This window comes from Nansenia antarctica, assembly GCF_963989245.1.
Source record: "Nansenia antarctica genome assembly, chromosome: 7".
In the NCBI taxonomy this organism is placed as follows: Eukaryota; Metazoa; Chordata; class Actinopteri; order Argentiniformes; family Microstomatidae; genus Nansenia; species Nansenia antarctica.
The window spans coordinates 9829820-9842319 of record NC_137677.1 but is presented as its reverse complement, the minus strand read 5'-3'; the positions used below and the strand labels follow the sequence as shown (position 1 = coordinate 9842319).

The 12500-nt window shown below is 42.8% G+C and overlaps 1 protein-coding gene across 1 annotated transcript in view; it reads left to right on the top strand.

Moving 5' to 3' along the window:
- LOC308162369 (regulator of G-protein signaling 13-like) overlaps window positions 1-11867 on the top strand; it is a gene marked incomplete at both ends in the record, with an annotated part of 17172 nt that extends 5305 nt beyond the window's left edge. Inside the window, 2 exons of the mRNA XM_080536526.1 lie at window positions 11116-11282; window positions 11679-11867. Coding sequence (XP_080392652.1) covers window positions 11116-11282; window positions 11679-11867 — 356 coding nt within the window. The remainder of the gene's footprint in view (window positions 1-11115; window positions 11283-11678) is intronic.
- Window positions 11868-12500: the final 633 nt, after the last annotated feature.

Genomic DNA, 12500 nt, shown 5'->3' with positions numbered 1-12500 from the left:
TCATTTCTATTCTATAAAATATGAGTCAATAGCTATACTACCTTTATGTACACATGAATGTTCTACCAGTTTGGATCTGATGGATTCATATTTTGCCTGCAATGCTGCCTAAATAAGACGGATTCATCCGTGCTGAGATATGTGTGGGGCTTTGATTTTTATTTAAATAAAAAGTGTGCGCGTGTGCGCTTGCGTGTGTGTTACTAAAACTCAGAGTCTGAGAGTTTTTTTGGGTGTGTAGCAGACGATATAGCAGGAGCGCTCAAATCAGGACAGTGGCTGACATTTGGGATATTAAACCTAAAAAAGGAATGTTAATAACAGCGTAGGTCATAAATCAGAGAGGAGACCAGTGGTACACCCTGGAATCTACATAATACCGCACAAGTCTTGGAATACAAATGAGATTTAGGTGGCTGGCTTTATGAAACATACTATTGCATTAAAATATTCGGATCCTCTAACTCCATTTCAGCGCAGAAATGATAGTACAAATTCAATTCAAAGATTAGATCATCATAAAAGCCTTTTTTGGAGGAAAAGTTATAGCGCAGAGCACTGTTTATACCCAGATGAAAATACAATGACACTGCATAATACCACCGAGATTGTATTCAAGTTTATGGTGACCAGACAATACTTTACTTCCAATACTTTACCTCACTGCCAACACTTTTTTTACTATCCATTTGTATACCTTCACCAACATAAGCTGGTAAAACAATTGCAGGGAGCATCAATAAAACGCTGTGTGAAGTCTCCCAACATTGCTGTTCCAATAGGGTTAGGGTTAGGGTTAACCCTATGGGGCAGGGTTAGGGTTAGGGTTAATGTTAGGGTTAACCCTATAGGGCAGGGTTAGGGTTAATGTTAGGGTTAACCCTATAGTAAGTAAGTAAGTAAGTAAAGCTTTATTTATATAGCACCTTTCATACAAGAAATGCAGCTCAAAGTGCTTTACAACAGGAATAAGAACATAAAGTGAATATAAAAACATATACAAGCATAGAATGAATATAAAAGCAGGGGAAAACAGTCAAAATAAAAGGTAAAGATTTACATTTCTTACACACTATGTGATACATGTCATACATTCATACACTACTATATATTATTTTAGCCCCCTCAGTGAGTGTAGTCACGCTAGTATGGGACCTGCACCTGTGGTACACGCTACCCCACCCGCAATGTACTGCCCTCTCACTTGGTTGCAGGGTATTTCAACCGGGGCCTGGTTACCCCTTAATATCCAGGACCTATAGGGCAGGGTTAGGGTTAGGGTTAATGTTAGGGTTAACCCTATAGGGCAGGGTTAGGGTTAGGGTTAATGTTAGGGTTAACCCTATAGGGCAGGGTTAGGGTTAGGGTTAATGTTAGGGTTAACCCTATAGGGGAGAGACTTTGTGCCACCTCAATCACAGATTCCCCAGGGTTGAACCAGGGTGTGTGTGTGTGTGCGTGTGTGTGTGTGTGTGTGTGTGTGTGTGTGTGTGTGTGTGTGTGTGTTTGTGTGTGCGCGCACACGTGTGCCTGCCTCCATGTGTGTGACCAGAAAAAGGAAGCAGTTGTATGTTATTGTGTTTCAGTGATGATGGTGGGCTGGATGCTGTGATGGGAGGGAAGGAGGACAGGGAGGGAGGGAGGACAGTGAGGGAGGGAGGAAGGACAGTGAGGTAGGGAGTTAGGGAGGGAGGGAGGGAGGGAGGGAGAGAGAGAGGGAGGGAGGGAGGGAGGTAGCAAGGCCCCAGCGGGTAGGCCTACTCTGGGCTGCAGAGAAGGAGATAATGCCCTGGGACTTTGGGTCTGGGAAGGCGGCAGCAAAGAAACTAACGGGAGGGGGGAGATAAGGTGTCTGGGACTCTGCTGAGTGCCCCAAATTGTTGGCAGTCCCGACTGTGGAACTACGGACTTGTAACAGGGATGAACCCCTGCAGCAGGCTGCCGCTGCTCTAATACCCCTAGCTTTGGAGGTTTAGAAACGGGGTTTCTTCCATTATCTGAGGATGTTCCATATACCCGTTGGCCCCCGTTGCCCCCCACCCTGCACACACACACACACACACACAGACACACACACACGCACGCACGCAGGCACGCCTCCCCCCTCGCCCCCACACGCTGTTTGGATCTGTGATGAAATGTAGGCTTGTTTTTATGCAACTTTAGGCGTGTGATGTTCACATTGGGCTTTACTTCACAACAGTGTTCCATACAGTGTTACATCAGGATAACCACTAGGTGGCAGTGAAGACTTGGATGTCGTCAATATTCAGCCTTTTTTTCATTATTAAAACACGACGCTGGATTAGTGGCCTAGTCGTGGATAGGGAGTCGGACCGTTGATCAGAAGGTCATGAGTTCAAATCCCAGCTGGGAATTGGATGCTGGATTTGGTGTGCCCTTGAGTAAGGCACTTAGCCCTAAGTTACTCCCGGGAGACTTGTTCCTATAATCTGTAATTGTAAGTCGCTTTGGATAAAAAGCATCTGCTAAATGGTGTAAATGTAAGGAAGGTAATTATTCACTTATCTATAAATATTTAACTATATCTCTGGAAAGGGATTGTGTGAAGGCATGTTAAACCTTATGATGCGTGCGAACACAGCAACAGCTTTCCGCCGGACTCTTTCCCTTTGAACTTGACCTCAATATTCCACACCACATCTTAGAACATCACAGCATACTCGATATTTTTTTCTCTTTTTACCAGCGTAAACAAGAATACTGAGCCGCTAGTCTTCACACTTTCCAATTCTGCTGACTAGAGTCAGACACTTGAGGATTTGCACGGTGGTGGACTGAGCAAGAGGATTTCTCTCAGGGGATTCCAGACGGCAGACAATGGGAAACTGTCAGTCTGACTTCTCCTGAATCCCCCCCCCCCCTGTCCCCTCGGCTGCCAAAGCTGTTTCACTTCCACCTCTTCTTCAGAGGAAGTCTGAGAGGGTTTCACTGAACAACTGATGACACAGAAACCCACTCCATCTGCAGAGACGTGGGGACAATCGTTTTCGAACATCCTATTCCAAACACTCTGCTCCCCTGAAAATGGTTGTTGTAGTTTGTTAGGATCGAAAACCTCTCTTTTCACACAGTCCATCCTCACACTCACAAGTACAGTATATAAATTATATACTTCAAGTTCAAGTATATATCAATGAAAAGGTTCCAACTAAAACCTGGTTTGTACAATGCTTGCTGCTTCATTCTTATCTCCTTTTGTCCCTCAGCCAGAATTTAACTTTAGAATATCGAGATGCATCCATGATGGCATAGCCATCATCAGGCCACGTCACAATAACATTACCCAGCACAGGTGTGTGTGTGTGTGTGTGTGTGTGTGTGTGTGTGTGTGTGTGTGTCTGAGTGTGTGTTTGCGTGCGTCATGAGAGGCAACAGAATAGGATGAGCATGCACATTCACTTGTTTTATACTTCAATAAAAGCATTTGCAACGCACTAGGATTTGAATGTTGGTTTGCATAGTTCAACAATAAAACTGGCGCAGCAGAGAGGCCCGAGATGAAGAAACCCCGTAAGGCTGTATAAGCAGTTGCTATACACTATTAAAATGCTCCTGACATTTAATTGCAATATTTGGAGTTGCAGTTGTATATGCAATGTGATGAGTTTTGCTAGTTCAGGCGAGGATCACAAGCAATGGACATTCATTATGAAACCAGGTTGAAAAATGAGGCAATATTCTTTCTGTCATTTTGTAATAAAGAAACACTGAATTTCACTATTGCCACTTGTTATATCCTAAAAACGGAGCTCAGATCACGAACGCTTTCGCAATTTTTGGGGTTTGGGTTTTTTGGGGTTGCCAAAAGAGTAATCAGAGGAAATAAGATGGCCATCTTGACATCCTGAAATATTTCAAACATGGTTATTGCAAGCGTGAGAAAAAGTTGGTTGCATTCACCTCAGTAATAAAGGATTATTGTGTATGTTGTGTAAACTAAAATGATGCTGCAGCTACCACACCATCTTTCAAGTACACCACTAAGATCCCAGTGACATCCACCCAGATGTGACACTTTCTAGGGACTTTTTTCCCCCATTATGTTTGCAGGGAAAAACTCTAAGTTATTTGAGTTCATGACACGTCATAATCCTCTGATATGAGCCCTGCCCTCTACCTCCGGCACCGCCACGCTGCCCAGTGCCACATCTTTCACACTGAGCTAACGGGGTTGCCTTCACAGGGCAAGTAATTAATGACTCCTCTGTTTCGTCTGGTCTCTCTTAACCACTCATTGTCAATTAATTACCGCTAAATTCAATTATACAGGCATCTGGGGAGCTCCTAATACGAGTCACATGGCCCTCTTCGGAGAGAGGCGAGCAGGCAGGGGGATGGCCGCTCTTCTGGGGGACTTCCTTAGACGCGGTTGGTGAGAGGACAGTTGTTAAGGCTTTAGGGGAATGTCACATCAGATATTGTGCGAAAAAAATCCCCCTTGTCATAGCTTGTGGTAACACAATTGGAAGCAAAGGTTCAAACAGGGACATACCATCGTAAATATGGGAACTCAATTCCCATAAAGTCATGAAGCAAAATGCAGGCTTTTGGTGGAATGGTTGGCCTAGGGAGGTAAGAGGTTTTCTTGGAATGTAACTGTCAGGTGTAAATGAGCTGGGGCATTATGGGTATACAGAATCAAGAAGTGATTATATCAATAGTGCGTCATAGAGCAAAGCTGTGTGTCAGCAAGGGTTTAGGTGTGTAAGTGGGTAAGTGGGCTGGTTAATATACATATTCAGGTTACAGGGTAACTTCCAATATACTCGATTAATGACATTGCTTATTTCTACTGGTCACAGTTTCATTGTGACCGTCCAAAAAAGCGACTGTTTTTCATAAAATCCTTAAAAGGGTTAAATATGAACTAAAAGGGTTACTAATGGCATATGATTTGCATTGTTTCATGTATGGAAAACATTTTGGCAACAAATGGATTAAAACGAGCAAAGAAGTCAGAGTAAAAAAATGCATTCAACTTTTGCCCTTGAACACTCATTGCCAACGAACGCTTTAAACATGTCCCAATACATCTGATGATGCAATCCCATGACACACCCGTTTAGGAAACCAAACCAAGGGAAAAAAACACATTTGCTCCACCTTACAGAGTCTACACTGTTACGGCATTCTTCATTAAGGAACTGTGTGTGTGTGTGTGTGTGTGTGTGTGTGTGTGTGTGTGTGTGTGTGTGTGCGTGCGTGCGTGTGTGTGTGTGTGTGTGTGTGTGTGTGTGTGTGCGTGTGTGTGTGTGTGTGTGTGTGTGTGTGCGCGCTTGTGTGTGTGTGTGTGTGTGTGACTGAGTGACAAGTACACAAGCAGCATTCCTGCCCACTATCTCCACTCCCATAGATACTGTAACCATAGAGATACAGTAGTGTTGTATCTATTTCTGTTAGATCAATGGCAGACTGTTCTCCCGTGTGAGATTGTGAGGAAAAAATAGAAACAATGATGACATCTGATGGAAAGATAAACACAGTCACATCACCCTGAGGAAGCCAAACATAGTGATAGGCATCTGAGGTGCGGGGATTGTTTGAACCGGGAGTGATATACAAAGAACATTCTGTTAGGACGACTTGGAGAAAAAGATCAAACACCAGATCCAGACACCCGATCAAGAACTGCTGATTGCTCTTGTTCTTTTCCATTTCCTATCTTTCCGTACAGGTTCTCTCTCCGATTGTAAAATATGAGGTCGGGGATAGGGAGAAAGTCAATGTGTGAAAAGGGATGGGGCTTGTTAGAAGTATTGCATATGTTTGTCCAACCACCTCCGCTAATGCGTGTTGAAACAGAGTTGAAATGGAGAGTTTATTTTGTCACATTTGTTTTCACAGGCATGACCTATGAAGACACAGAGCTGAGCTCAGCCACGTATTGATGCCTTAGTCTACTGTGCTTAGACGGTGATCCATGATTCCATTATTAACTGTTATACACTGCAGGTCCTGGATGGCAACAATGTATGCAGATCTAATACAATAACACCTTGAACACACACACAGACACACATACTACACACGCACGCATGCACGTGCGCATGCACGCACACACACACACACGCACACACACACACACACACACATACACACACACACACACACACACACACACACACACACACACACACACACACACACACACCTTGTTTGACTGATTACTACACAAAAGGCAGATGTTGACGTATACACAGATCTAGGATCAGATGATGCTACCATTTATCCTATCCTTCACTATGATTAAAAAAGTACCTGACCATATATCAGTGGTTATACGGTACCTGACCATAATCAGTGGTTATACGGTTGACTCTTGCTAAAGATGTAAAACTTGCAAGGCATGCTGAGGCAATGACTAATTCATTCATCCGTGTTCGAATCTGATTCATCAAGACACACCTCCATTTGTTTATTGAAGGTAATCTTCTATTGCGCAAGTCAGATTACCACAAGGCCTGATGAACACATGGATTGTCATAGTACCTGCTGTAGATATTTTTCAATGAAGAATGTATGAGAAGAAAATTATTACTTAAAGGGCCATTGATACATCTATTTTTTGACATACTGCATTGATTGAACCAATTGACAACCACTGAGACATCTTCTGCCCCTCAGCACTACGTCTCCTAAAGACACCCGCTTTCCCCTCTACTGTGTCCCTAACAACTTCTATTGCCCCCCTTGTACTGTTTCTCTGTTTCTCCAGTGTAAAAAAATAAAATAAAAATAAAACAACAACTAGGTTTTAGAAGAAGGTGATAGGAGAAGGTTTTTCCTTCTATCAATGGCCCCGGGCCTGAGCTGGATTACTCTTCCTGCTACGAATGGTGGACTGTGATTCACTTGCTTAGTATCCAAATGTATTGATTGTAAGTCGCTTTGGAATAAGGCGAATGCTAAATGCCCAAAAAATTAAATGTAAATGTAATTGATTCCTGAAGAGTATAACATATACATGTCTCATGATCTTAGTTCAACTGTTTCACCCCATCAGAGCCCAAAATAGTGAAAACACCACTGCTCATCTGTTATCAGACTTAGCTGAGGTTCTGGAGCTGAAGAGTATGAAATAGAGTGAAAAAAGCAGCATCCGCACACTCAAAGTCTGGGCAAAAATCATTATTTTATTGCAGGCTTTCAGTCATAGACCTTCTTCAAGCATAAAGCAGTGACAAGTGAATGCAGTAGTATAAAGGGTTCAAACAACATCACTGTATGGTCTGTGCTTGCTTGGCTGGGCCGGGTGTGCTGGTGGTGGGGCGGGCTGGGTGTGTGGGGCGGCGGGGGCTCCCCGGGGGGGGAGGGGGTGGGGTCCACCGCTGGGTGCTGATAGGCAAACTGGTTAGTAGTCGCTCTATGAGTAGAGGGCTGCAAGGGAATTTTCCTGGCTACACAGTGTACAGGTTTTTACTTTTGCCTGCTGTCAGTATGTGAAGCGCATTGAGTTGCATCTTGTAAGAAATGCGCTATACAAATAACATTTGATTTGATTTGACTTGATCAGATCACCGTATCAGAAACCAAAAAGCTTGTTCTACTGTATAGCTTATGGATGGTCAGACCTTGCATCCATAGCTCTGTCTATGAATTACATGACTCAAGAACCATCTCTCACAGCAAGCCCGGATTATCCATATGTTGCATCGGGTGAACGCCCTGGGGCACCAGCCAATGGGGGGGCACCAAATTATTCGGACAATGAAGAGACCTTTAAAATATTTTGCGCACATTTTTAGAATATAGGCTATATTTACTGGAAGTCATCCACACAGGTACAAAACTAACGGTTATATTTAGGCTATCATGTATAAAAAGATAAATAATTGCGAGTTCGGTGTAAGTGCCCCCCCCCCCCCCCGCCCAGTCACAGACAAGTGCGCGATGACGCAGGGCCGTGTGTGTCTACGTCTGATACAGCATCACGAAGGTGAGCAGAGCGGCAGAGAGAGGCGCTGTTTATTTCCATAATACCTGTAGTACGCTTCATTAATGCTGACAGAAAATATGTTCTTATTCTAATATGCCTGCAACAGTCGTTATTGGACTTGGTTGGTATTGAGCTTGTTTTATTGTAGTATACAGTATGTGCATTTTCCCCCTTTGTTATGGTTTAGCATGTAGTCTCAGGCCATTTATGATGGAAATAATTAGCCTATATTTAGAAAGTCGTGTTGCATTGTGATGTGAGTTGCATTCAGATTTGAGCATCAGCCTGTACTGTAGTTATATGCTCTTGTAAATCTATGGGTTTTGTAACCATAGTAAATATCACACTTTCACTTGCAAAGTAGGAGGGTGTGTGTGGGGGGGGGGCACACATCAAGTCTGGTCACCCTAGGGCACCCTAGGGGGTTAATCCGGGCCTGTCTCACAGCCGTTTGGTCATTGTTTTAATCCCGGACTGACACTTTAATTACTGACACACTTCAACACATAAACGACACGTTCCGCTTCACGATGACTCAACACACCTGTACAAGCAACTTTTGGATTGTGGTCTAGTAGAATCTGCTAAAATATCGACATTGTTCTCAGGGTATTTTAAGGTGACATACAATACAATAATGTATCATGATACTTAATGTAATACTACGCCCCCACCTCCACCCTACCCCATTTCTATGATGCCACACTGAATGACTGCTCAAACTGTAGTCCCTGGTATGTGGGATCATTACTAACATACTCCGAGCGCCTGTGAAGTCCCTGTGAAATTAAGCGTCCGTCAAGCGTATCAAATGAGACACAGATGAGTGGCCGTACACCATAGGCGGGGGGGGGGGGGGGGTCTCCCCTCTGTTTACCCCTCCGTAGAACACACTGCTTACAACAGGCCTGCAGCCGAAACGGAAAAGTTTCAAATACTCCCATTTTAGGGTTGACCCGTTGACACCCCCACCACAAACGTAATACATATAGGACCCCAGGGCTGAGGAAATCAAGGACAAAGAAAGGTCGATACATCAGTAAGTTACGAGCCTTGATGCAATAACTGGAGTGATCTCACAGAAGACATCAAAGAGAGAGAGAGAGAGCTGTGTGTGTCTGTGTGTGTGTGTGTGTGTGCGTGTGGTGTGTGTGTGTGTGTGTGTGTGTGTGTGTGTGTGTGTGTGTGTGTGTGTGCGTGTGCGTGTGTGTGTGTGCGTGTGTGTACGTATGTACGTGTGTACGTGTATGTATGTGTGTGTGTGTGTGTGTGTGCGTGTATGTGTGTGTGCGTGTGTGTACGTGTGTACGTGTGTACGTATGTGTGTGTGTGTGAGTAGGTGCGTGTGTGTGTGTGGGTGGATGTGTGTGCGTATGTGTGAACTGAAGGACACTGTCTAGGCAATTTTCTCCATAATGTCTTCTTATTCCTCTTAGTTTCCTTTTGATAGCATAGATAACTATTGACAGTCATTGACACATCTGTGTGGTGGCCAGACACCACAAAGAGTCTACACGACCCTCTTCCTCTTTCACTGTGTGGTCTCTCACCCTGCAAGCTATGTCATCCTTCTATTCTCAGACCAATACTCACATTGTTATATTACATGTTTTGATCTTCATCAAAGATCACATCATTTTGGTTATCTGAAAGATGATATTTAGGAGCGGTCTGGTGACAAGCTAATCCTGAACAGACAAGCAGGGGGTCTTGTGAGACTTATCAAAATAAGACCGGATTTTTTGATACATTTCGCAAAACGTATCAAAATAAACCTGTATTTCACTTGAGCGAGGTTGATGAAATACCCCCCTGATCCTCAACACAAGGCATGATATGTCTCATAGAACCCTACACTGACATAATAAAAATAATAATAATAATAATAATAATAATAATAATAATATTATCATCGTCTTCACCATCATCATCATCATCGTCATCGTCATCATCATTATTATTATTATTATTATTATTATTATTATTATAACAATAATAGTACATTAATAATAATACAATAATGTAAATCTTATCTTTTATTTCATGCACTTTGAGATCATTGTTGTATAATTAAAAGCTATTTATAAATAGTAATACATGATGATGATGATGATGATGATAATGAAGAAGAAGATGATGATGATGATGATGATTATTATTAATAATAATATTAATATTAACATTATTATAAAAGTCTAAAATTGTCTCGGAAAATTGTCTATGGAAGTTTCCAGCTGGATGTTGGCTGCCAGTGTTTTTACCTGTGGTATTCCGGGAGCTGTACCAGCATGTGTGAGTGTCAGAGGATCACGTTACACCTGGCAGGTTAAATACAGGCTCAGGAGCCTTCACTTCACTCACACTATCTAGCTTCCATTTGAAGGATCTACTGTAATTGAAAGTAGGAGACATTCCAGAAGGTAAGCTCATTTCTCTCTCTGGCAGCGTGCTGATAAGGTAACTCTGCTTGATAACGATATGGTTTATGAAATGGCACAGGTTTCTAATTGATGACGTCAGGAAATCCATACTTTATTAACGGTTGGAAACAAAGGCCAGGGATGCAATCGGTTTTAGTTCACGTCCAGCCAATCCTGATCGCTAGCAATAATGTTAGTAGGAAAACTGCAGCAAATCTAAAATGTTGCTCAAAGTGAATCCATAAACTGAGGTTTCTGAATCTGTTTAGGTCGTATCTTGCAATGTTCGACTCTTATTTCAAATGATTTGCTAACACAAACTGTGCTTTCTTATTCACAGGACGGATATCTTCCTCAGCAGTATCAGACAGAATAAAAGATATGAAGATCAAAACTATTTTTAAACGAAAGTCATGTAAGTACGGTAATAATACAAATGGTGTTATTCCAATTGTGTGTCAAGGACGTACCGTTTATCTACATGATTCTGAGTTACACTTGTATGCTTACTTTTTCAAACTTCTTGTCTCCAAATAGGGCTCAAGCCAACTCTGGACAAAGTGTTGAAGGACAAACGTAAGGCTGACTATGGTATAATCTTGCATGACATTGCCCTAGACATTGACTTTGAAGGCTATATATTAGATATTTACTTCAATAACTCATTATTGTGGGTAACAAAATGTGTAACAAATACAGAATCTTTACTAATTGTGGCCTTTTCTCACATTTCAGGGAGCTCTGCGGCTTTCCGTTTGTTTCTGCAATCAGAGTACAGTGAGGAGAATATTGAATTCTGGCTGGCATGCAAAGACTACAGGGAGGCCACTTCACCGACTGAACTCTCTGGGAAAGCTCAGGAGATCTACCAGGAGTTCCTTTGTCCAGAGGCCCACAGAGAGGTCAGTCAGTCAGTCAGCCAGGCGACAGTTCAGATGTACTCCTGTGTAGAAACTGGATAGAGATATCCAAAACACTAACATGCTAATGTACATGCTAATGTGGTCTTTACAGTAATAGACCTGTAGAGCTATCCCTCTCATACATGTGCAACTGTACATATCATACCATAACTGTACATAGTATAATGTTATCCATCTCTTGTATATATATATACAGTATATACCTACTACCTACTGTACTTATCATTTCATAACTGTACATATCCTATTTTGTCTACACTATCATGTCTTTGCACTATATCACTATTTGCACTTCTGGTTAGATGCTCAACTGCATTTCGTTTTCTGGTCTAACCTGACATTAACACATGTTCATGGTGTGTGTTTTGCCCACAGGTCAACATCGACCACTGCATCCAAAACAAGATCAAAAGGTCCATGGCGGAGCCTGGTCCGTCCTGTTTCGACGAGGCAGAGAAGCATGTGTACCGGCTGATGGAGAGAGACTCCTGTCCCAGGTTTCTCAGGTCTGAAGCCTACCTGAGACTGAGGCACAAAGTCAGAAGGACCCTGGTACCCTGGTAGGGGTCGAGCGTCAGCAGGCCCCTGTGGTTAGGGGTTAGGGGTCAGGCATCACAGTTCAGCCAGTCCAAACACTGAGACACCAGTCGTTCAGTTTTTCTGCTTAGTATTTTTATATTAGAAGGTATTTTTTTGAAAATCCAGGTTGGTCTCATTCACTGACAGTCTCTTCTTGATAAATTGCTGAACTGCGAATAAAATGCTACAATGGGACTGTCACGAGCTGCTCTTGCTCATTTGTACATGAATGGATTCGCTGCTGACGATGTCACATTTAGGCCTCTTGTTAACGGCTCGGAGGAAGAGTTCTTGCTAAAACGGTCACGTACGGCTGACCCCCGACGGGAGGAATGGAAAAGAACTACTGACTACAGGAAATGACTTATGAGCGAAGAACCAACATCCAGTACTGTTACGGAGGACAGGCTATGCTCCCGATTCACACAGTGGTTGAGTCAGAGAGATGAACATGTCTGAACGTCCCAGACTAAGGCCTGAGGGGGCTCTTTGATCAAACCTCACATTCTTGGAAATGTAGAAAACGAATCGTGTGTATGTATGTGCTACAGAAATGCAACATGAAAGGATCGTTTAATCTTCCATTAAAGCTCTATATGGTGGGGGAAAAAACTGCTT